The sequence below is a fragment of the Cynocephalus volans genome, chromosome 14 (genome assembly GCF_027409185.1).
Source record: "Cynocephalus volans isolate mCynVol1 chromosome 14, mCynVol1.pri, whole genome shotgun sequence".
Lineage (NCBI taxonomy): Eukaryota > Metazoa > Chordata > Mammalia > Dermoptera > Cynocephalidae > Cynocephalus > Cynocephalus volans.
In genome coordinates this window covers 57,439,281-57,465,945 of record NC_084473.1, presented here as the reverse complement: position 1 = coordinate 57,465,945, position 26,665 = coordinate 57,439,281, and the positions used below count along the sequence as shown (strand labels likewise).

The 26,665-nt window shown below is 34.9% G+C and overlaps 1 protein-coding gene across 1 annotated transcript in view; it reads right to left on the bottom strand.

Moving 5' to 3' along the window:
- REL (REL proto-oncogene, NF-kB subunit) overlaps positions 1-25,311 on the bottom strand; it is a 32,582-nt gene extending 7,271 nt beyond the window's left edge. The window contains exons 1-4 of the mRNA XM_063078691.1: positions 25,081-25,311; positions 16,664-16,806; positions 14,557-14,705; positions 9,965-10,056 (exon numbers count right to left, since the gene is read on the bottom strand). Coding sequence (XP_062934761.1) covers positions 9,965-10,056; positions 14,557-14,705; positions 16,664-16,806; positions 25,081-25,090 — 394 coding nt within the window. The 5' untranslated portion in view covers positions 25,091-25,311. The remainder of the gene's footprint in view (positions 1-9,964; positions 10,057-14,556; positions 14,706-16,663; positions 16,807-25,080) is intronic.
- Positions 25,312-26,665: the final 1,354 nt, after the last annotated feature.

Below are 26,665 nucleotides of genomic sequence, written 5' to 3'. Positions count from 1 at the left end.
CACAACATGGTTAAAAACCACTGACATGCAAGCATCACGACTGATACCTGTTTTTACCCAATCAATGCAGGATTCAGTGTAAGGCTGAAGACCAGCTCAAAGCTTCTTTTCAATAAAACCTAATCTCATCCTCTGAAATGGAAGGAATATCTCCTTTCTCTAACTCAGTGAAGCACTTGACCTACACCTCTCTTATGCACTTAAAGTTTTAAAAATTACATGATATTCATTTCATGCATGCCTCTCCTGCCCCACTAGACAAAGTTCCATGAAGTCAGAATGGGTGTCTGATGCATCTTTGTATCCTCACAAGGCACGGAACATAGTGGGTTTACACATAGAGGATATTTATTATACATTTCCTCAATTAATGAGTAACTGAAGAATTAAAATCACTAATCATCAAAGAAATGCAAATCAAAACCACCATGAGATGTCATCTGACCCCAATTAGAATGGCTATTATTAAAAAACCAGAAAATAACAAATGCTGGCCAAGACGAGAAAGGGGAACTCTTATACATTGTTGGTGTGAATATAAATTAATACAGTCATTATGGAAAACACTATGGAGAATTCTCAAACAACTACAGATAGAACTACCATATGACCTAGCAGCCCCATTACTGGGTATATACCCAAGGAATAGAAATCATCATGTCGAGGGGATGGATATTTGCACTCCCATGTTTATCTCAGCTCTGTTTACAATAGCCAAAAGTTGGAACCAACTTAAATATCCATAATATATGACTGGATAAGGAAATTGTGGTATATATACACAATGGAATACTACTCAGCCATACGAAGGAATTAAATTCTGCCATTTACAGCAACATGGATGAGCCTGGAGAAAATTATTTTAAGTGAAATAAGCCAGGCAGAGAGGGAAAAACACCACATGTTCCCACTCATATGTGGAAGCTAAAGGAGTGGAGAGTAGAATAGTAGTTACTAAAGACTGGTAAGGGGAATGGAGAATGGGGAAAAGGAGATGGGGACAGGGTGGTCAGTGGATATAAAATAATACAGAGAGTAAGAATGGGATCTAGTGTTCTATCGTAATACAGGGAGACCACAATTAATGACAAAGTACTGTGTTATCTTTGAATAGCTAGTCGAGATGATGTTGAATATTCCTAACATCAACAAATGACAAATATTTGAGGTGATGGATATACTAAGCATCCTGATATGATCACTGCACACTGTTTGAATGTAGCCGAATACGATTTTGTACTCCATAAATATATGTAATTATCATAGGTCAATTAAAAAGAGAAAGAAAAAAGACAGAGAATAGTGGTAGAATAGTGGTTACCAGAGTCAGGGAAAGGGAGGTGTGAGGGAGGGACAAGACAAATTAAAGAAAGCCATACAGAACTACCAAACTTTAGATATTTTTATAAGTTGTTGAAGAAAACTGTAAAGTAAAAATCAACAAAAGGAGGTTCTGCTTTTGCTAATGGCAAACAACATACATAATTGAGACCAACTCTACTGTGAGAACTAAAAAAGACAAAATATGAAACAAAATTCCTCTAAAGGCACTGGAGAGAAGAATCATGGGGCCAAGATAAGGGAGAAGGAAACCCAGAGTTTAGAGTAAGAGGCCGCTTTTATCCAGATACAACCTGTCAATTTTATAAGATATGGCTAAAAAGATAAGAAGCTGAAATATATTCTCAATAAACTATAGGAGAAAAATTAATGAGTTCAGGGCCTGCCAAGGATGGGGGCCCTAATAAATGCCCAATGCTTTGGGGCGTTTGAAATTCAGAAGAGGATTAGCCCAGGAGTAAAGGTAAAATGAAAATATAATAGACCTCACAGGGTCAATGCCCAGCTTCAAATAACCTAAATTTTAGGTGATCTGGTGATTGCTAGTGACTCTAGCCATGTGCCAGAAGAAAATCTTCTGCATGGGGATAATGTCATCCTACGCCTAAAATCTTCACAATTTTTCATACAGTATTCTGTTTTAAATAACCAGGCATATGAGGAGAAAAAATGATTTTTTAAAAAAGAAAACAACAGAAAATAAAAACAGATCACAAACGATCCAAATAAAGTTTTCAGATGCATGATTTAATATAACTACTTAATATATTCAAGGAATTAGACAAGATTGAGAGTTCAGTGGAGTATTTGAAACTATAAAAAAAGGAACTAAATTCTAGAATTGAAAAATAAACTGAAATTAAGAATATTATCAAATTTATCAAATGTTACAGAAAACATTTTGCATCTTGTCTTTCTATACCCCAAGGACTAAAATATATCTAACAATATAGTCTACCAAGAATTTTTAAAGTGTTGACTTATATTTAATTCATCTTCAGCTGATTTCTGTATATGCTAGGGAGGAAATCCAACTTAACCTTTTCCAGCTTCATTTACCTAACATTTCCTCCTTTCTTCTTTATTCAACATTCCACCTCTATTAAACACTTCTACTCCACGGGTCAATCTATCTGTCCTTACTGCAATACTACACTTTGATTTAATTAGTACTTCTAATGGGCCACAATAATCAACCACATTGTATATTGACAAAATAAAATTAAAAAAAATAAAAAAAATAAAAATAAAGCCCTCAGAACCACACACACACACAAAAAATAATAATAAATAATTAGTACTTCTATCTGATAAGGTCAGTTTCTCCCATCTGTTCCTGTTTTAAATTATCTTATATTTAATGAAAAATCTTGCTGGAATTTTGTTTGAAATTGCATTGAATCTGTATATTAATTTGGGAAAAAAATAACATCTTTACAATATTGCTTGCTGTTAGAGAGTATGGTATACCTCTCCATTTATTTAGGTATTCTCCATTATCTTTTTTTCTTTCCATGGAGAAAATTAAGAATATTATCTATTATTTCATAATAAAATTTTGTAATTTTCCTAAAGAAATCTCAGATATTGTTTCTCAGATTTGTTCCATGTACTTCATATTTTCTGACAATATTTCCTTTAATTATGTTTTCTAGTTATTTGCTGATGTATAGAAACATGACTGACCTGATGTACAGAAAAATGACTGACCTTTGTATATTAATTTTACATCCACTCACCCTTTTAAACTTGTTAATAATCTATTTCTATATCCTTTTAGGTTTTCACTGTAAATAATAGTTTCATATAATTACAGTTTTACTTCCTCATTTTCAATCCTTATCCCTTTGACTGGGGATAGGGAGTGTCTCACTGCACTGGCTACAATCTCTACGACAATGCTCACTGCACTTACTGGATAAGATCTTCACTACCATGCTGAATAGAAGTGGTAAGACTGTGCTTTGGTTTCTTATTCCTAACTTTAAATACTTCTGATGTTTCCATCATTTAGGATAGTGCTTGCTGTAGGCTTTGAATGGGTACATATCAAATGATACTCAGTTTTAACATACACAAAATCTAGCAGAAGGAAACAAGAGACCAATCAAATTCTTTTAATTTCCTTTTAAATTAGTTTAAAATTTCACTTTATACTTGATCAAAAAGATTAAAGGTAACGATTGTTCTCCTTCCATTTTATGTTGAAATTTTAATCTATCTTTAGAAATAAATATCACTCCTTAGCCCTAAAATGAGTATGTGTGTAGTAAGAGTTTCATTTTTAATCAAAAAGATATTATTATGTTATATTTCTTTTGGAAGTAGGGATTAAATTTTTAAAATCAATGATAACATTTACTAGCTCTAGAGGTGTGACATTTGTAAAATTCTAATATTGTTAAATACTACTAAAATAAAAATAAATAAGGCAAAAATACACATTATATGGAGGAACGATTTTAATTTTTATGTCTCATTTAAGGAAAAATGTAAAGTTTAGTTATGATTCATTTAAATTTGTTACTTAAAATATATAAATTATCCTATATGTATAATAACAATAAAAGCTAACATTTAACATTGTACCAGGTAAATGGTCCTAGCAATATATCAGTAATTTACTCAGTCTTTCAACATATTTATTGAGCATCTATTATGTGCTACACAGTAAAATAAGTGTTACATACAGATATAAAAAGACCAAGTGCCCAATCTTAGTGAGTTTAGTGTCTAAACGAGAAATTTGTACATAAACTAAAATTACATAATACAGCATGAAAAGTGCTATAATGGGAGTATGTGCAGGGAATACTGAAAGCAAAAAACTGCACAAGTTCTGCCTAGGATAATCAAAGAAGGCTTGAAAAACTCACTGCATTGAAAAAAAAAGACAGTGAAGTACACATGAGCCATTTTTTTTCTTCTTGTTTTTTAAGCTTTAAATTATAAGTTGTAAGGAAAGGCTCTTATTTTCTTGTATCAAACTAGACTTTAGAGATGAGAATCTATGTTAGAGACTACTTGTTTTATTAAACTGTATTCCTTTCCAGACTATCAAGTAATATAACTCTCCCGAACTCAACTGCAAAACCCAGTCTTTTGTTCTCAGTATCAACCCAGTACCTTTTATACATAGAAAAATCAATTTTATTGCACAGAATTTATTATGATAGTTACATAGCCTTAAAACTTAAGGTTTTATGGCCTTAAAATATACTAGATGATGTAGTACATGAAATAATTCTATGCAAAGTAAGAATTATTCTTTATATTTTCACACGGTATTTGATCTTCAGAGAACAGACTGTCACAATGAGATAACAGTCTATAGACAAGAATCTGAAGATCCTATTGCTAAATATTTCTAATTCAATTATTTCTATATGTCAAAAATAAATAACACAAAAACAAAGTTAGCTAGTCTCTTGTAATTCTTTACCAGTAGAATTTTCCCATGTTAATTGATGAATCTACAAGAAAATGACAATTTAGCTCTGACAAATTCCTATAAGTGGTAGAATCTGAACTAGCATATCCCGAAAATAACATAAACCAGAGAAAAGAAAATTCTACAGTTGGGTTCAAGTTATTTAATCAGTTTTTAATGTTTTGAGCTTTTTCAGGGGAGTTAGATTTTATTTGTTTTGGTTAGTATTAGAAATGCAATATCTTAGGTCTTTAATATTTTAGGAAATCAATACACATAATTATTATTTCTATTACAAAAATTACATCAGAATAGATGAGACCTACTCTAACCATCCTATTTAAATTTATAAACTGTCCCCCTAACTACAGATTCTCGACCCCTTACACAGCTATTTTTTTCCATTAGCATTTTCACTGTCTAGTATACTATATAACTTTCTTATAAATTGGTTAACTGTTGGTCTGTCTCCACTAGCATATAAGCTCTTCCAAGTCAAGAATTTTTGTCTGTTTTGTTCACTGACATCCCAACCACCAAGAACAACCTAGGACTTTAGGATTAAATGAGGTAAAAATCTATTGAATGACTTGCATAAGTAGTTAAGATGGGGAACACAACATATTGTGTGCAGGTAGGAAACAATAGCTCAAGGCACTTAGTTGTGAAGAAAGTTATTTATATAACAGTAATACAAATACATTGTTTAGTTGTCAAAGTAAAATGTAAACAAGATTCCATCATAGACCCTGTTCACAATGAGCATGAAATTCATCTCAGAAGGCAATTCCTGAAGAATTAAGTAATGCAACAGATGCCACAAAGCTTTTCATGATTAATTGCTGAGTAAATGGTACAATTAGGAGGATATTACCTTGGGCTTAAGAGAACTGAAAAGGCTTTCAGGGCATTTCAGGTAAGGAAAACAACTTGAATATTTCTGGCAGACAAGTACAAAAAAGGCATGTTCATTCATTCATTTGTTCATTTATTCTTTCAACAAATTTTAATTAAGCCTCTATCATGTGCCAGACATTGGGCTAGGTGCCAGAAATACAGAGAAAACAATCCCCACCCTCCAGAGTCTCACAATTTAGTGAAGAAGTAATACGTAAACAAATTAATAGCATACCATGTTAGAAATAAGTACAAGCTCTTTGGGAAAACTGAGGGAATACTTAGCTCTGTCTGGAAAGATAAGGGAAGGCTTAAAAGAGGATGTGATCCCTAAACCTAAAGGCTGAGCAGGAAGACTTCACCAGGCAGATCAGGACATTACATGCAAGGGAAGTGCATGTGTAAAAGCACAGCAGCAAGAAAGAACATGGTTCTTCTAATAGTACGAACAGTTTAGAATGGCAAAAACAAAGTATGCATGTCCGTACTCAGTGGCAGGGGAAGAAAGGGTAGAAAATTGAGAGAGAGGATGAAAGTTGGAATGGAAGACAAGAATCAGATAACGAAGGGCTTTAATTAGAAGTTAAACTCAGCAAGTCTGTCAAAGTGTGGTCTGTGGATCACTTGTATCAGAATCATCTAGGGCAGAGATTTCTAAATTGTAGCTTGGGACCCACTGCTCATAAAATTTAATTTAGTGGGTTGGATAGCATTTTCAAGGGAAGGAGGGAAGGAAGGAAGGGGGAAGGAAAGGAAAGAAAAATTAAGAAAGGAGGGAGGCAAGGAGAAAGGCAGGGAGGGAGGGAGGGAAGGAAGGAAGAAGGAAAACAGAATGGGAAGGAATGGAATGGAACAGAGAGTATACTACACGCAGTATGGGTATTATTGTAGTAAGGGTATTGTTATATAGTAAGGGTGTGGTATGTGTGCATATGTATATATTGATCAAAGAAATAAAATCTATTTTTCATTGTGGGTCACAGTCAAAGAAGTTAAGAAACACTGATCTATATGCTTGTTAAAATGCAGATTCTCAATCCCCATGCCAGACCTATCAAATGAGTGGGAACGTGGCCTGGAACCCATATTTTTAACAAGTACTAAGGGATTTCTAGGCACATTCAAATTAAGCACCATTGCTGAAGTTGATTAGGAGCCACCAAAGGACAATAAGCAGAGTTCTGGAACAATCATATTGGTTTCAGAAGGATTTTTTTGGATGCAGAGTATATAAACTGCTTGGAGGGAGATCAAGAATAGAGGCAGAAACATAAATTTAGAGGCTATCAACAATGGTCCATGTTAAAAATGATGTAAACTTACATCCCTACAATGGGGGTGAGAAGAATGAAGAGAGGATTGAACTGAGATGGTCAGGGCAGGTGAACAAAACAGTCTTTCTAGAATAGTTCATAAAGAGGAGCAGTAGAAGAGAAGATAGAAAAGACATATTGGAGCTATCTGTGGATGACTTTGAATAAAGGGCCATTTAGTTTTAAAACTATATAAGAAGCCACTGCAAGTTCCCTTATCCTTAGGGGATATGTTCCAAGACCCCCAGTGGATGCCTGAAACCACAGATAGTACCAAACCATACATAAACGCTATGTTTTTTGCTATCATATATACATACATAAAATTTAACTTATAAATTAGGCACAGTAAGAGATTAATAACAATAACTAATAATAAAATAGAACAATTAAGTAAAATAGGGATTACTTGAACACAAACACTGCCATACTACAACAGCCAATCTGATAACTTAGATGGCTACTAATTGACTAATGGGTGGGTAGCATATTCGGCATGGATAGGCTGGACAAAGGGATGCTTCATGTTCTGGGTGGGACAAAGAGAGACGCTCAAGATTTCATTATGCCGCTCAGAATGGTGCATAATTTAAAACTTATGAATTGTTTATTTCTGGAATTTTCCATTCAATGTTTTTGGACCGCAGTTGACCACTGGTAACTGAAGCCATGGAAAGCAAAACCTCAGATAAGGAGAGACTACTGTATTATGCTAAGGAACTGTTCTCAGCAGTTTATTCTAATGGGGAAAAACTACTACAACTCAACTCATATGATGAGTTCCTAAACTAGGGAAATGACAACAAAGCTAGGAGAAGGAATGGATGTCAAAAAACCTAAACAACAGAAAATATAAATACTGTGAATGATCAACTGGCAGGATTGTTCCTTCCCCAAATCTATATGCATCTAAGCAGCATAATAGAGCTGTTAAGACCATGAACGTTGCAGCCAGACTACTTATATTCAAATCCTAGCTCCACCACTCACCAACAATGTGACCTGAACAAATTACTTAAGTTTTCCACATCTCTATTTTATTACTTATAAAATAGAGATCATAATAGTACCTATAGCTCTTAGGTGTTATAAAGATTAAATGAAGTAAAAATATGTAAAGCACTTGCTATCTACCAGGAACTATTTTAAGTGTTACATGAGTATTTATTATTAACAATCTGCCTTGTTCTGCACTGCCAAAGGGGGAAAAAACAAACAAAACTTCTACAGATGGCATCTTCCTTTTTAATGCCTTTATCACTGGAGTCAGGAAACCAGGGTTTGAATTCCAGCTCTGCCACTTATATTTGCTGCATAACTTGGGACAGTTATGTAAGCAAAGCTTTAGTTTTCTCTTCTGTAAAGCAGTGTTGTTTCAATGCTTAAAATAGTGTATGTCAAGCACTTAACATTTACTTCCTGACATACAAGAAGTGCTTAATAAATGATAGCTATTATTTATAATCTCCTTGTTTTATATTGCATCTAGACTTAGATGGCCTCTTTAATCTAAGTCTGGCCTTTTAATTTAGCAATGAATCAAAATTTTAAGTGAACATACTCTTGACTTAGAAATTTTCCACTTCTAAAAACTTACCGTAAGTAAATAATCACACAAGATTCCAAGTATATATTCAATGATGAAAACAACCTGTATGTTCATTAATAGATAACTAGATAAATTACGGTCTACCCAAATAATAGAATATTCTGTTAAAAAGATAAAATAGGCTGGTTAGCTCAGTTGTTTAGAGTGTGATGTTATAACAGCAGGGTCAAGGGTTAGGATCTCCATACTAGCCAGTTGCCAAAATAAAGATATAAATACATAAAATAAAATAGATATGTAAGTACTGACATGGAAAGATGTTGAAGATATATTCCTGAGTGGGAAATATGAAGCAGTAAAATAGAAAGTATAGCATGATTCCCTTTATATAAAAAGTACATTTAGGGCCGAGCCTGTGGCGCACTCGGGAGAGTACAGCGTGGGGAGCACGGCGACGCTCCCGCCGCAGGTTCAGATCCTATATAGGAATGGCCGGTGCACTCACTGGCTGAGTGCCAGTCATGAAAAAAGACAAAAATAAATAAATAAATAAATAAATAAAAAGTACATTTATATATGACTATACATGTATAAAGGAAATTCTAGAAAAATGAAAATCAAACCTAATAGCAGTCTCCTCTGGTGAATAAGAACGAAGGGGAAGAAGGGGACTTTTGCTTTCCACTTTATACTAAATAGTATGAAAAATAAATACTTAGAGAAAAGAGGTGCAGATCTTATAGTTCATAAAAACAGTACTTATCTCTGCGCATATTCTTTAAATTATCATTATATCCCTTAAATTATTTTTATACAATCAGGAAAAACACAAACCAACAACATAAGGATGTCTTAAATATGACAAAGAAATCTGTTTTTTGAAAATCTTATAGTCATTCGATTCCTGACTTAAGCACATTTAAGTAGCTGCAGAGGCTTTAGAATGGAGATGACTGTAAGTATAGGATGTCAGCATCTAGGTTGGTAGTCATTTATCTATTCAAACAATATAGAGTGCTTACAAGTACCAGGTGCCACACCAAATAGTGCCATAAGTATAAATGCTTAATAAATGCTACATCAAATACCTTGTAACCACAGTGCCTATTTAACATTCAGAAGGAGGAATGTATATTATCTTTTGGAAGTGGCATAAGGAAGGCTTCATTCAAAGAGAAACAGAACATTTTGATGTTTTCCTATAGAAAACAATGACACTCTCCACTGTTACCAAAAAGCCTTGTCTATATAAGATTTTTTCCCCAACAACTGTGAAGATTTAAAATATACTTCATTCCTCACATACAGGTGTAAGTCAGCAAATAGCAAAGTGAACATAGAACTTAAAATAATTTTTAAAACACAGATTCAAGATATAAATGGAAACCAGAAAGTCAACATCCAAAATAACAGAAATGATTATATCAAACATACCACTGAAAGGATTGATTCCTGCCCTTATTCTTGAAATAATAGCTTCTTTTACTTCTTTTTTCTTTACACATCGAATACCCAAATTTTGAAAACTAGAAGGAAAAAAATAGAGCTTTCAAAACTGCATTACAGTTAAACACAAGGAATACTGCAGAAATCAAACATAAGCATAAAATGCACATGAAGTTGCTATGATAAAGATGTGAGGGTGGAACAGTGGGGTTTTATTTCTAAGAGAACTGTTAAAGGAAAAAGAGTATATACTACATCATTTTTTCATACAGTATTTTGCAATTCCATCTTACTAACATGCCTATGTCATATATACCAAAGAAGATAGAGACTAACAGGAAAGCAACACCAAAAAGTTAAAATTCACCTAACAAACAAATTCATAATCAAATAAATAACATTTGATAATGCAAAGCAAAAGGTGTAAAAAGATGCCCACAGGCTGAAGCCCACAAATTTTGAAAGTTCTACTTTGCTGAGCCCATAGTGTTGCCTATAGTTTTTAAAAATCTGTACAGGTTATCAACATTTAAAATCAGGTAATTGCACATGAATATCTGGATTTCTGGCTTCTCCTGAACATTTTAAAGGTCTGGTAACACTAGGCTGGCAGAGAAACAACTGGCTGGGGCTGAGCACCTGCAGCCCCCTTATCCAGGGCTCTCTGGTTTGCTACAATGCCTGCTAGTGCTATGCTTGATTCACCCCTCTCATTTGTGCTGCCTGCCTTAGCCCCACAGAGATTTGACTTTTGAGGCCTGCATTCACTGGTAGTAGCAGTAGAATATATTTCATGCCATATGATATAAAGTCATAATAATCATTCATCATTAAGAAAGCACTGAAATGTATTTTTATTAGAAAGAGGTTTAATATTAACAATATTTAACAAAAGTTTCAAAATGTCATTTATGGAAAACTTCTCAATAGCTACAAATATTACTAATTTGCATATGTGTGGTACAGATGATGGTGGGGGAAACTCCCCCACCACCACCAGTCATACTTGTTCCCACATGGAAAAACCATGACATCATTAAAGTTGGGTGGGTGTGAATAAGGAAGCAAAACTCAATGATAATAATATTACTGTTTGTTCAAACTTCACATGGCACTTGTGACCAGAGGCTGCCTTGTTTGCCTCTCTCCATGTTCATGCCGTCTTATGTTCATGCTCTTCACACTCACTACGCTTATGATTCTGTTAGCAACTACAACATCTTTGACATTTCCTTCCTCTGTCTGCAATAACTAAAACACAAATCTTGTATTCTTAAAATCCTTTCTTGAAATCCTGCAATTATAATCCTCTTCCTCAAAAGTATTCCACTTCTTTGAAGAACTCTGTTTGGTTCTTGCTTTTTGACAAAAGATTTTAAAGAATTCTTCACTTTAATATATTTATACACTACTTCATATTATTTCATTTGGATAATCATATTTGACTGCTATTCACAGAATATTACAAGTGGTAGGGATTTTTGAAATTCTGACGAGGAAACCAAGGATCACAGCAATTATATGAATCAATTATTTATTCATTTGTTAACAGTCATTCAACAAGTTTTGGAGTTCCTACTATGTACCAAAAACTCTGGGAAGTAATGGGGATATACAATCCCTCCCCTCATGGAGCTTACAGGGTCTCGTACAAGGATTGGCAAACATAGCCTATGGACCAAATCTGGAACACTTCCTGTTTTTGTAAATAAAGCTTTATTGGAACACAGCCAAACTGATTTGTTTACATATTGTCTGTGGCTGCTTTCATGCTATAACAGCAGAGTTGAGTAGTAGTTCTAACAGCAGAGATCATATGGCCTATAAAGCCTAAAATATTTACTATCTAGCCCTTTACAGAAAAAGTTTGCTAACTTCCAGTCTAGTGAAGGAGGGATGTATTAAATAATCACACACACAAAAATGCTTAAACTGAAATCATGACAATTTTATGAAGGAGATATACATTATGTTATAACAGCCTATGATGGGAGAGAGTTGATCATTTCAGGGAGGGCAGTCAGGCTTCCTGTAGGAAATGGTACTTAATATAAAAGAAATGAACTAGGAAGAGGAGAGGAAAGAGACTTCTGGACAAGAGTAATAGATCACACGAAGGCCCCTCCAGAACACCACTGTGAGAAAAACTAAAGGAAGGCTTTTGTGACTGTAGTGTAGAAATCAAAGGAAGTGCAGTACAAAAGGAGGCTAGAAATACAGGTGGGCCGTGTGGGCCTTGTAAGCTACAGAAGGAATGCTGTCCTTATCCCAAGAGCCACATAATCCCATTAAAATGTTTTAAGCTGGGAGGTGACAATTCAATCTGTATTGTAAAAGCTCACTCTAGCTAGAAGGAGATTAAGGGGAAGAGGTACAAAAAGAGTTGATACAAAAAGACCAGCCAGAATGCTATTCCAGCAGCCCAAATTTAGACTACAGTGAGAGTGTGGTAGTAATGGATTTCACTGAGTGAAATGGACAGATCCAAGCACTTTTTAAAAGGTACCTGTTTGTGGGATCAATATGCATGCCTGTGAGAGGGGTGTCAGGGAGAACACTTGTGTTTAGAGCTTTTACAGAATTCACTGAGACAAGGTATGCTGGAAAAAGACCAATTTTGAGAGGAAAGAAGTATAATCATGGTAGATCATGGCTTAGGGCATATTCTATTTGAGGTGCTTTTGGCACATTTCAGAAAACATATCAACAATTCAATCAGACTAAATACCATTCTCTACCAAAAGGAACTAGAGATCCTTGGAAAAAACTGATGACTTCAGGGCTGGGGCAAGAAAAGTACAATCTTGAACACTCTGTTGTGTCAGAAAGTAAAGAAAGGCTCAAATAAATATGGGGACATATCAAAAGGACATAGGAGACACTTTAAAGGGGTTTGTATTGGTGGCATTTGCGTCAACTTGAAAACCAAAATAATAATACCAGTAATGAACTATAATACAAGCATATGAATATAAGAGTCCATGAATCTACAATGATACTTTTCAAATGGGGAAGGAGAAGAAGGGAAAGTTCTTCTTTATAATAGAATGCCAACTAATATCACCAAGAATAGAAAAAACTGGTACACATGTTTCCTGAAGGGATATTTTGAGAATGATATAGCATCACCTCTGTAGACTTCTTGCCCATAATGTTTCATGTTAACATGAAAATATTACTCATGTTATTCATATTAAATATAATGCGTGATTCTTAATGGGATGCTAGATTGCAGGGAGAGATGGGACAGCCATAAAGGGCATTATCGGGAAAATAATTGAGGTAGTCCAAAAATTTAACTGCCTGTAACTTAAGAAAAAAGAACAGCCAGAGAAGTAGGAAGTAAAACAGAAGTTTGTTCTCACAGAAATCAAGGAATGAGACTGTTTCAAGGAAGGAGTGGTCAATGGTGTAAAATGCTATTGAGAAGTCAAATGATACAGACAGGAAATATTTCTTGCCAAGTATGTATTCCTAGATATTTTATGTTTTGTGTTGTTATTACAAGAGGAACATCTTAAAGCATTTTTTCTAAATGGCTTTTACTTATATGTAAGGAGGCTACTAACCTTTTTTCTATTATAATTAGTTTCATTTCCCCCCAAAGCAATACATGTTCATTACAAAAATGAATTATAAAATAAATACATTAAAAGAAAAACATAAAACCCCACAATCCTAAACACCCAGAGACAACTACTATTAATACCCTAGCATATATACCATCATGTATAACCTTATTTTAAACAAAAGATTATTCTTCACATATTCTGTTTTAAAACCTGTTTTATTTATCTAACATATGGTGAATATTTTTACATACCAACAGACATATTTGTAACATTATTTTTAAGACTATATAGGAGTACACTGCATGGATGTGCCAGTTTATTTAACTAATTCCACTTGTTTATTATTTGGATTGCTTCTAACTTTTTGCCATTATAGAGTTGCAATGAACAGCACTATACCAAATGTCTGAACATGCTTAATTATTTCCTGATGATAAATTCCTAAAAGCGGAATTGATGGCTCAAGAGGCACTCACATTTTTTAGGCTTCTGTTATGTAGTTGTTAAATTGCCTACCAGAAAGATTTTATTAATTTACATTCTCACTAACATGATGAATAGGTCCATCTTCTGGTAGCCCCACCAACATGAAGTGTTACATAATATTTTTTATCTTAGAATTATTGTTGTATGTTAATTTTATAACTTGCCCCTTTCTAAATAATAATTCTAGAGTTTTCTAGTTAATTTTTCACATCTAGCAATATTTAAGTATAAATGAAGAGTAAAATTTTATTTCATAAATTGATCAAACTAAGAAAAAAAATCACAACATAAAATAAGTAATGGTGAAGTATTTTGTTAACCATCATGAGCTATGTCTACCAATGAAGAATGAAAGGGTAGTTCTAAAGCAAATGATGAGAAAATTTAAGTGTACACTACAGTTAATAGTAGTTGAATGAGAAATTAATTTATTCTGCTAAAAAGTAACAGATGGTCATAAATAGGAAACAGAGCTTCTTGTGCTTATCCTATTCCTGAAGATGTCTGTGACTGTGTACTTACAACAAAGGTCTGCGTTCTTGTCCAAATTCTGCTTCATAGTAGCCATCTCTACAGTCTTTTCCAACTAAATCATGAGGATGAGGTTTATATGGGTCATTCTTTGTTACTAATGTAATTCTCACTTTTCCTTTTCCATAATAGTTCATAAGCTGAAAAAAGGGGGAAATTAAATATATGAATTCATAAATATACCTCATTAAGAACTGGTCTGTTAAATGAGAGTTCAATTTATATACGTAGTTAGCACTGAATAAACAAAGTCCAACTGACTGGCAATTGTAGTTTAGATGAAACTTTCCATAGAATACCAGTAGGGAAGAATTTACCTCTCAGTTCCTTAACATATTATTTTTTGCCCTAATTTCAATTAGTCATATCATCTAACTCTGCTTATTTTCCTTTTAAAAAAAGTTAAATTACACTGAAATTTTATCATAGAGTATGAGGAAATACATAGATATTATCAGTGAATGTTCTGCTCTTAGATGCACTATAAACAACCCTGAAGGTATATGAAGATATTTAAGCTACACTGGAAATGACAGCACGCAAATATGATAATTTTACTAAATGATCATTTTACTTAATATGTGACTTTGCATTTTTCAAAAACATTTGTAAATCAGTAAGTATATCCCAAGTGTTCACTGTACACTAGGCAATAAATCAAGCTGAGTTTAACAAGATGAAGTTTCATGCAGAAAATACATATAGAAAGAACATTGACAGTAAAGACGAGTGTTTAGCATGTGAAAGGACACTCTGATATGGGAAGGAACTAATGTTTAGTTTGGAAGCTAGCAAATTTGCAAGAACAAAGCAGGGAATATAAAACCCAGCACACTATAAGGGAAGAAGGCAAATAAGTAAGAATGGGTAGTTTACCAAGTAGAGAGCACTAAAATCCATAATTTTAAATTTAAACATAATTTGAACAGTAACAGGAAGTATTTACTGCCTTTCTGGATAAAAGAGAAAGTAACCACTCAAGGGTATAAGATAGGCTGATGTACAGCTCATCTAATATAAGCTGTAAAGTGTTTAGGCCCCACTGGAATGGTAAGGATACAGATCTTAGAAATATTTTAGAGATGTACAGAATAAGCTGAATTATGGAGAAGAGTTAAAAATGACTTGAACGATTGAAAGAACAGTATTTCTTTATATATTTTTTATTAGTATCTCACCCATTTTAACATTTAAATAAAAGGACTTAGATAACCCAAATCCATATTACTGCCAAAAAAGTAATTAAAATAGGAATTTGGAATTCAACATATAATTTTGCTGTTAGCTTATTCTATAATTTAGCAATCCCCTTTAAGTTCAATAAATAAACTTTGTAAATAATTTAGATATAAAACAGTGAATTAAGATCTGTTGATAAAAGTATATGTAAGACTTTTCAAAATCTACTTTGCCATTAAGGTTTCCAATGGCATTTAAAGGATAAAAAATTCACTGAAAGTTAAGTGAAATATAGTTTATAAATATAATACACAAAATTTAAATATAGCATATTTACTAAAGTCATTTTTGATTAAAAACTACCTTCAAAATTTATGCTGATATGAAAAACTATATATAAAAAGTGATAATATTTCAAATCTGTCAATGATTCAGAATATCAGAGACAGGCAATAAAAGTAAGGAAAAAACAGAGAAAAAATATTCTTCTTTTCTACAGCCCTAGACTAGCCAAGTGACTGCAGGAAGAAGTATTGATTGAGTTCTCAAATCCACATTTAATCTACAGAATAATTTTGCTCACCTCTGTCAGGAGAGAATGCTTTTTCCTCATTAGTTTTGTATTCCATGAAAGGGAACATGATCAAAAACTGCCATGTACACTGAACACTGTGAATCACTCTACTTAGATTAAAACACAAACAACATATAACTATCTGCAGAGGGGAAGACCCTATTATATTTAAGAAATGCCCCTAGACATCTATCTAATATAGATCAACTGAAAAGAAAAAAGGAGAAAAAAGAAAAAAGACATGGAGATGACTGTGAAGAAACGGGACCTTTAATATATATAATTGTTAAAGCTAAAATATGAAGCAACTAGGAGTAAAATAGACATAGGAGAAGGGTCTATTACCTGGATAGACGGGTATGTTCGGTTGTTGTCTGTGCTGTGCTCCCCTGGAATGCTGCCTGCTGATCGCCCTTCACATTTGTATCTAAAACGCATTCCCCTCTGCCTGGGTTGTTCAATTATCTCTATATATGGGCTATACCCACCTGAAAATTAAAAGGGGGGAGGGGCAATGAGATGAGGAGAGCAATAATAATGGATTTTAATGATTCTGTTTTTTCAAAACAGCAGGCTAAAATAAAGATTTTCCCTCCCTATGGTAAATAACAAAGCTGAAATGTAATTATCCAAGATTGCATGGAACAGACACCTTTTCTTCCTGTTCAAATTGAACTCCTATATAGTGTTTAACACAAGTCATTCAAATTATATTGATTGGTTAGCACCTGATTGCTTAATATCTATAACTAATGTCAGTATGTAGTTCTGATAACCACTTCAGAGATATCAGCATTCCACATGACACCAAGCAGAAGGGTTTCCCCCAAGAAACCCCCAGAAGAATGAAAACAGTATTCAGAAGTATAATATTAAAGTACCTCAAAAGTGAGTAAAATGTATTTAACTGCTTGCTTTATAGTAAATGAAAACTTGATTAATAGTAAATGAAAAGACCACTCATTGAAAATGAAAATGCATTTAGATCCTTGCAGAGGCATATGTAAGTTTTTAGTATCTCAACTGGAATATTAAAGGACTTATACACAGTATTTCAAAAGTCCCAGAAGGGACTTGAGGCTCAACAGAATTTTCATTCAGTCCCATCAAAACCTTTTCTAAAGTATAAGATGCAATGTAGGAAAAAAATTATTTACTTTCTATAACAAATATAATTCAAAATATGCACTCTCAGAATCAATTATTGATATACATAACAACACTGATGATCCTCAAAATAATTATGCTGAGTAAAAGAAGCCAGACCAAAAGAGCATATACTATATGATTCCATTCATATGAAACTTTAGAATATATAAACTAATCTATAATGAAAAAAAGCAGATTACTAGTTGCCTAAAAGCAGGGTATGGCGTGGATAGGAAAGTTTGGGATATGATGGTTATGTTAATTATGTTGATTGTTGTGATGATTTCAAGGTTGTATACATTTGTTAAAACTTACCAAACCACATACTTTAAACATGTGCAAGTTGTCGTACATTAATTATACGTCAAAAAGCTGTTTAAAACATGTGCACCTTTACCCTCTCTTATTATACACATCATGGGGGAAAAGCTCAAAAAAGACAAGTAGGGTAGTTAACGATGTGATTTTTTTTTCCCAGAGGTGTGAAGATGTCTTCCAATCAAAAAAACCCGTCTCCTTCAATCAGTTGGGTGACTTCTAAACTCCTGCAGTGACATATCCAACTCACTGATAAGGCTTATCTTGCTAGAATGCAAGCAATCTTCAGAAAGCGTAACACAGTGAGCCTTATCAGTGCAGTTTGGAGAAAAGGCCTTTTGAATCCCACCCATCCATTTCTTAATAGTAAGACCCTACAAATGTTATTAAAATTTCAGTCTCTTCCCTTATAAAATAGGTATTATAATAGCACCTACCTCACAGTGTTGTGAGGATTAGAGATTACATGTGTTAAATTCTTACCAAGTGTCACAAACACAACAGTCAATAGATGGTATCTATTATTATTTCAGATGCTTTCTTGAAAAAAATGATTTAGTGATACCATGACATTATCACAACTGCCACTCTAAAGGACTTACAGAAGAGTGAGGCAAACAACACAAATTACTAGACTACGGAAGGGAGAAAAGGGCTAACAAAATTCTGCAGAAAATGAAAAAAAGAGCGAGAGTCAGGAATGTCTATGTCAGAGGAAAAAAAGAGTTAATGAAGCAGAAGAGTGGGGACAGAAAAGAGGAAGGTTGGCATTCTAGGCAATATTTGAGAATCACCAGTGGAAGAGGAGTGCACTTCCACTCTTAGAAAGAAAATCAAAAGTCAGAGCACACTTGTTAATGTGGATTTCATTTTAAGTGTGACAGGGAATCAAGAATGTTTTTAATGCAGTAAAATCATATAAGCAGGTTGGCATCTTTAGAATAAGAATTCTGGTGGCAGTGAAGAGAAAAGAGAAAGCAAGGTGAACTTGAAAGCAAGTTTAGAAACCACTGTAATAACATGGGCAATGGTGAGGGTATGTCTGAAATATGACAGGGATAATAGGAATGAAGGATAATTTAAAAGATAAAATTGACAGTATGTAGTGCCTGAGCATTGGGGTTAATTTAAGAAAGATTTAAAAATCATTGATGGCTTCATGGTTTCTACTCTGGGTTACTAGATACAGTATTACTATTACCTTTCTTTTTATTCTGTTTGGTTCAGAGGCCATGTGTTTGAATCTACTATTTGTTTATTCAAAAGACAAAAGCCAGGGAAAACTGACCTTAACCCAATCAAGTTCATAATACTTATTTCAATTTTACTGAAAAACTTAAGGCATGCAGACGAGTATTTCACAATTTGTATATATTTGTGTATTTCAAATGTTTTAAATTCACATTTCAATTTTAAATATTTCACATCCTTATATATTCTTGTAGGAATATTTAAGAGAGTAAACTCTCTTCTCAATAGCTGTTAAAATTAACAGTATGTTTTAAATGACATCTTAAATAACCATGTGGTTGAAATAAAGGTCAAATAAATCCCTCCCACTACTTATTTAAAGGTGTCTTGGTGGGAAATTGATATAGAATGACATCATTAATGGTAAATATTCAACTTTTGGTGGGGGTGGGGGTTGTGTGAATAAACATTTTAGGCTCATAGTTAGCATTCAAATATTTCACTGGTTACCTGACCCTTCTTTAAACCAGACAGTGTGTCTATAAAAATGGCTATAGACAAAAGAACAGAAAAGCAGTTGTTGAAAAGATTAAATGAAATATTTTTAAAAGATTTTTAAATGGTAAAAATGACAAAAATATTAGTTATTATGTAATATCAAGTACTTAAAAATCCTTGAAATTTATTTATCATAGAAGCTCTTAATTGGCTAAAAAGTCTCAATAACAACCAAGTAATAGTTTATTGTAATATTCTACATTCCCCCAGTTGGAAATAATCTCCCCTTCCTGTAAACTACCATAGTATTTTGTTTATAGCATAGCAATTATCCAAATAACTATAGATTAGGAAAGACTCAGTGTTTTATTTGTTTTTGAAAAAAAGCTACTTGTTTTATTTCCTCAAGCTACTTGAAGGCAGAAATTGTGTCTTATTTATCAATTAGTGCCTTGTACACAGATATTCAGTAAATATTTATTGAATGAATGGCTAAAAATCTAAAAATCTTTTGTTTGTGCAAGTTATTCAAACATTAAGACTATATTAATGATTAATCAGATTTTCCTTATTAGATTCTACTAGGAAAAAAATAGTGCTTTGTAGGTACTAGAATTCCTACACCATCATACCCATTCATATTCTGATTTCTTTATCTGTATTTATAATTTTTAAAAACTTCCCAGCTATAAATCATTTATATCATGCATCAGTACAATGCACCAGTTATTTCCTTCCTCTGTACTGTTTTGCAGTGCTCTTCTTCCTGAAGATAAAAAGTACTGAAATGTAGTCATCTATGGAGTGGAAGAAGGTAAAATATAAATCAGGGAATTGCAGGGAAATAAGTACTCTTAACTAAGATTACGGCAAATCATAGTTTTGAAAAGCACTGAAATGCTTCAAAATGGATTTTAAACAAGTTGACTACTGTATTTTTCTTTAACCAATACTACACAATGCTGGGATTGACCTCTATATTTTGAACAGTATTGTAAAATGCTAGTAAGACCAGAATAACATTTGAAATATAGCCAAAATGTCTGCAACATATATTTATGTTTTTATTTGCACTTTGGCAAAAAAGAATGCTATTTTTAAACAGTGCCTATCTAATAAAGTATGAGTTTTTAAGATTAAAAAAAGAAATTAAAAAATAAGAACAAAAATTTTTAAAAATTACATTGAAATAAAAGTTAAAAATGGATTATCAATTGTCAGAAAGACACATTATTAATGGAAATTGTATTGCTATAATCAGGAACCAACATTAAGTATATAGTGAAAAAAGGTTAATTATAATAATTATAACACAGTTTTAAAGCTTTTTTATATATATGTCTCATTTGATCCTCTTAACTTTAATTTTCATAAAAAACAGAAGAGGACTTAGTATCCCATTTTACAGATGATAAAACTAAAGTTCAAAATTATATGAAGTTATAAGAAAAAGAAATTATGAATGACACTAGCTAATATGATGGCTGGGATCCCAGGGAGCCAAATTAAAAAAAAAAAAAAAGCAGGCATAAAAGCACCTGGAGGTAAAGTCACAATAACTGATACAGCACATAATCTGCAATCTAAAATAAATGCAACTTAGTTTAAGAAGATAATGCATCTTGGTATAGGCAAGTAAGTACTTAGATCCAATGAAATCCCTAGGACAGAGTTCATATTGGGGGCGTACATCAGAATCACCTAGGTACGTAGTTTTTTCAAAACAAATATGCCCTGACTCCACCAGAGATCTGAAGAAAAATAGAAATCTTCAAGGGTAAAGCCCAGACCCATGTTTCTTAAAGCCTTCCAAAGCAATTCTAACACTCCTGACTGAGAACCACTGACCTAACACATAAAGAAGTTAAAACAATGATGCACATTTCTAGAGAAGCAATCCAAAAATTCAGGTACAAGTATGGACTGGGTTGTGGATAAACTAGGCAAAGCAAATCTGGCTACTTGTAACTCCTTTTTCTCATCCTTTTTTTTGAAAAAACCTTATTCAAATGCAAGAAAGGAAAAAAGAGACTTTATTATAGGCACAGCCTTTACTTGCTCTAGTTTATTTAAAAAGTAAATAGTTGCAAAATAAATATTTTATCTATTGTCAGCACCATATTTCTTGCAATCACAGCACACAAATGATTGCCCCACCAATGTGTCAACGCCTCCATCGGGAATAGCTAACTAGAGTGCATTTTCCTCATAGAGGTCCTGAGCAAGACTGCCTGAGACTCAAAGGAGCAAATGATGCTAACAGCACTTTTCCAAATATTACCTTTACTCACTTTGGAAAAAAAGAAAATAAGATTGTTTCTTTTTGTCCTCAAACCAGGTCTATTATGTACTACAAGGTAAATAAAAGATGTAAAAGATTTTGGCATTAGAGATTCAACTGCCATGGGGGAAAAAATCAAGTCTTGAAAAAAAGTTTTATTCACCAGAGTTAAAAAGTAGAGAAATATTTAAAATCTGTCCTAGATTATACAGGTATTTAAATGAAAAACAGATGGCAGGGCCAAATCATCTCTGTCAATTAACATTACTAGACTTAAAAATAAAAACACAGGAGGCCCAGTTAAATATAAATTTCAGATAAAAAAGTAATTTTTTTAGGATAAGTATATCCCATGCAATATTTGGGTTATGTGCCTACAAACACAATCATTTGCAGAGAACTCAGATGAGAGAAAGCGGAAAGGAAATTTTGAGTCCCTTAAATTGTATTTGAGAAAGATAACACACACACACCAGATGTTTCTAATTATGATTCATTATCTGACACCTCCCTAGTCATTTCATTCACTCATTCCTTTTACTGTCTATCATATTACCTTAATTCTTTTATACCACTGTTACCTCTATTTTTTCATGTTGTATTTCTGACACAACATTTGTGTTTGTGTGTGCAGTCTCTTAGCTATCCATTCCTCACTTCCAGCTCTATTATTAAAGATTAAGTTGCATAATACTTACACATTCATTTCTACCACTTAAGAGAAGAAAAAAAATAGTTCACCTGAAATTCACACTACAAAGAGTTGGTAAGTAGTGCAGTTTACAAACACAATTTCTTCGTGTACTTCCTATTATATGACATAGAACCATACTAAAAAAAGTACATAAAAATAAATTATCTAAAATTTTAAAGTATATTTTACCAAAGACAGAAATAATTATTAGTAACAGAGGAATGTGCTACACAAGGACATTTTGCTCTTTTTACTGGAACAATGAGAAACTTTAAATTCAGACATAAAATACCTAATTTTACTTACATTAAACAGAATAGAATCATAAACAAACAAGAGTAATGATTACTTTGGCAAGTTTTGGAACATTTTTCTTCACTATGCCAATTCTAATTAATCGTGTCAAAAGACTGGAATCAAGGTGTAATTTTTTTAGAAAGGCAATGAAAAACAGCTTAACAGAACCCAAGCTTAATAATATATATATATAGTGCCAAGCTACTCATGGCATTTACATAATTTAGGTTATGATATTATAATCTATGTAACTTTTACATTATAGTCATCACATATTCAACTACACATACCTATTTACATATGACATCCGGAGAGGAATGAAGAAATGGTTACAAACGCTTGGTAATCAATAAAAATACTTTTTTTTTTAAGAAATAGAAACTGATGTTAAATACTTCTTGAGATTTTAATACTACCTTACTACAAACAACATCTAAACTATATAATGATAAACTAATAAAGCAAATTGTTACTTTTTTGGTTAAACTACTGCTTCAAAACAGAATAGGAATTCGTCATTTATTTACTAAATCTTTTTTAGCTAGCAGTTTCAAACAATTGGATTACAATTTAAATAACTTGTTACATTTTAAATAGTCCCGTTTTAATGCAACTCTGGAGAAAAGACAAAAAAACAAACAAAACACTAAAAAAAGATAATCGCCCTACAACTTCCAAACTTTTAAAAGTTTCCATTCCTTTAAATATTTCCCCTTCAATTTAGGGAATCCTCAGCTCTCACAGTAGCACAAAACAGTGTCATTAAACAAGTTTAAAATTTATCATATTTTAAAATCATGTGGGTCTTACAATATTCCATATAGAAATGGTTGTTTTCTCTCTCTTGAAAATATTAATATAATATATTAATTCATGTAATATTTTAACAAAGTTTGGTTAAATTGCCAGGAGGCTGACCATTTGTACTTACAATGTTCACCATTCTTTACTACTTTCATACAAAATCTTTTTCCGAAACTAATAAATTAACCAAATATTTGAAGTCAATTCTACACTTTTAATCCAAATGTGCTTTGAATTTATGAATTTACAAGATTATCTGAAAGTTCGGGGTCATTTAAGTGGGTAAAGGGAAAGTTGAAATATTTTAGACTAAACTTGCATTCTCACATGAAAACCACAGACAAACTAAAATCATATGTCATGTGAAACACCCCAATTTCCTTTTCAGCCTACAGCAGTAGCTATGGCATTGTTCCGCTCAGCCTTTTAAAGAGGTTCTTTATGCGTTCTACTTCCTCTTCTCTACTAGACATCAGCCTTGTACGGGAGGTCACTGAACCAGTGAGTTGGGAGAATGCGGGTCAAGCACTAAGCCCCCTTCTTCACAGCCTCCTATCACAGCATTTAACACGTACTTTTCGATTTTCCTCCCCGCCCTCGCTCACACTGCTCCCTCTGCCTGGAAATCGTCCCGCTTCCACCTTGCCAAAATCCTGGTAAAGGTCCACCTTGAACTTAGTGCACTCGATTTACCCCAGGCAGCCCTAAACCATGGCTGTATGTACAAAACTCCCTCTCTTACCCTGGAAGCTGTTTCTTATAAACCTGTCTCCCCCCAAAGCAAGAGATCCAAGCATGTGTTAACGGAAAATAAATATTTACATTAGCGATAAAGTTGTTTTCCTATCCACTATTTTCAAGCGCGGGTATTCTAAAATTCCTCTTTCCCCCTTATTTCCAACAAAGAGTAAAGGAAAACTCGACGTCTACAGTCGGCAAACTAGAGAGTACGCGCTTTATTTCACAGTAACAATTATCCACTTTGTTGAAGCAACATTTCCACTTTAGATCTGTTAAAACGCCACGGAGACTTTTAAAGCCGAGCCACATTCTGTAAAACTGTCAGCACTAGGGCGATCACTCCTTGGCACTTGATGAAATTAAACTAAAAAAGAGCAGAGCTCGCTCGAGGTCTGAAGGTTCCACATTCTTGTTCTAAAACATAAAACCACCATTTCAACACAAATCAATTTTTTAAATACGAGAACTCTTCGTCCCCCTTTATTTAGATTACTTCCCTAATCCTCAAACCAAGACGATGGGAATTTCTAAGGTTCCGGCTATTATAATGAGATCAAATGACAGAGGGTGGCTTTGATTTCGCACGCAAACCCTGAAGCAGGTTGACTTTTTAAAAGGCTGACAATTTGCCAGATGAGGCGATTTTAAAGACATAGTGCGCCACATCCAAAACTGAGCCCCCCAAACTCATAGCAACAAGACCCCCAGATGAGCTCTTCCCCTCAACCCCCCGTCCGGGCCCGGCCCGCGCCTGGGCCCTCCCTCGGCACCTGCGCCGGGAACACTCACCGGAGGCCATGGCTCCGCTCACGGCGCCGCCCCGCAAGCAGTCCAAGCGTCCGAGCCGGAGGCCGCCGCAGACAGCCCGTCAGTCAGTCAAGAGGCCAAGGGACCTCTGCCGGCGGGACCCCCAGTTCCCTTGACCACCTCCGGCACTGCCTCCTCCTCCTTCCCGCCCTCCTCTGGGTTTGCGGCTCACACCTTTCCACCCCCTGAATTCTCGCGCTCCGGGTCACCCGGCGTCGCCCGTCCTGGCTTCGCCAGCCAGAGGCAGGGGGCGGAGCGGGGCGAGAGCCGAGCGAGGCTTGGAGCCGAGGTCTGCCGAGAGGCGGGCAGCCTGGCGGGAGGGGATTTCCCGCGGCTGACGTAGCCCCTCGCCGCCGCCTGCCCCGGAGGATGCGGGGCGGGGCGCCCTCGCGGCCGGCGCGCGTGCTTCCGCACTCAGGAGCCCGCGCCCCGCCCCGCCGATGCCGCGCCCCCGCGCGTGCGCCCCTGGAGCTGCCGCGGGCTTGGGAGACGGTGAGGAGAGCGGGAGCGAGGGATCTTCGGGAGCGCGGGGAACGCTGGGAGCCGGGAGGTGACGGCTCCGAGCGTGAGAAGGACGCCTGCTCCTGAGAAATCCCCCTCCTCCAGTTTGTTCTTTGGAGCGTGGTTTAAAGTTCAGGGGCGGGTGGGAGGGTACGGTGACGTCGAGAGGGCCGGCCGCCCGTGGTGGCCGTCCCTCCAGGCAAGGGGAGCGGGGAGGACGGCCCGGGGTTTTCGATAGGTGGTTCCCCCTCTTGCCGATTTCGCACATGCAAATCTCCGCCCCCGCGCAGGCGCGCGCCGGAGCGCGGGTGGCCCGGTACGCCCTGGAGGGGAAGTGCGGCAGCTCCTGTCGCCTGGGTTCGTTTGTAACCCCCGCAGTCTGATTTTTAATACTTGTTTATATCTAAATTGCGAGGGCTCTGTTAACTTTACGTATTTTACTTACTAATACCTTTTAAATTTGAAAGGTCCGCACTACGAGTTCGTTGTTACGCAGTGTTCTCAAGTTTAGTGAAATGGACGCTGTATACTGAGATTTTGACAGAGATACCCACGAGGAGAGGGGGAATGGAACGAATGTTCAGTGTGCTAAAGGATCTAGTATATCTTCGTTTTCTTCATTGGCTAAGCGCCTGTTAAGTGTCAGGTAGCTTATTTATTTCATCTATGACGTATTATTCTCATTTTATAGAGGAGGTAATCAGGGTTCAAAGAAGTTAAGTAACTTGTCCATACTTCAGAATGCTGGTAAAAAGGATAATCACAGTTTAAACCCAGGATTGTCTGACTCCAAAACTCTATGCTCTTTCCCCTGTCCTTTACTGCCTAAAATAAGTATGGAGGGGACATGGGGAATAACATCCTGCCATACAAGTGCCCGAAACCGGAGGAACTAGTTAGGGAAATAATTCAAAATAAAATATCCTGCCAACCCCAAAATATCCCCTCCACAAAATGTACAATCTGCAAAAGAATGGAACCGTTTTATTATTCGATATGCTTTAAAGCATACTGTGATGCACATCACAGGCAATCCACTTAAAGAGATCGCAAACACAAGAAATCT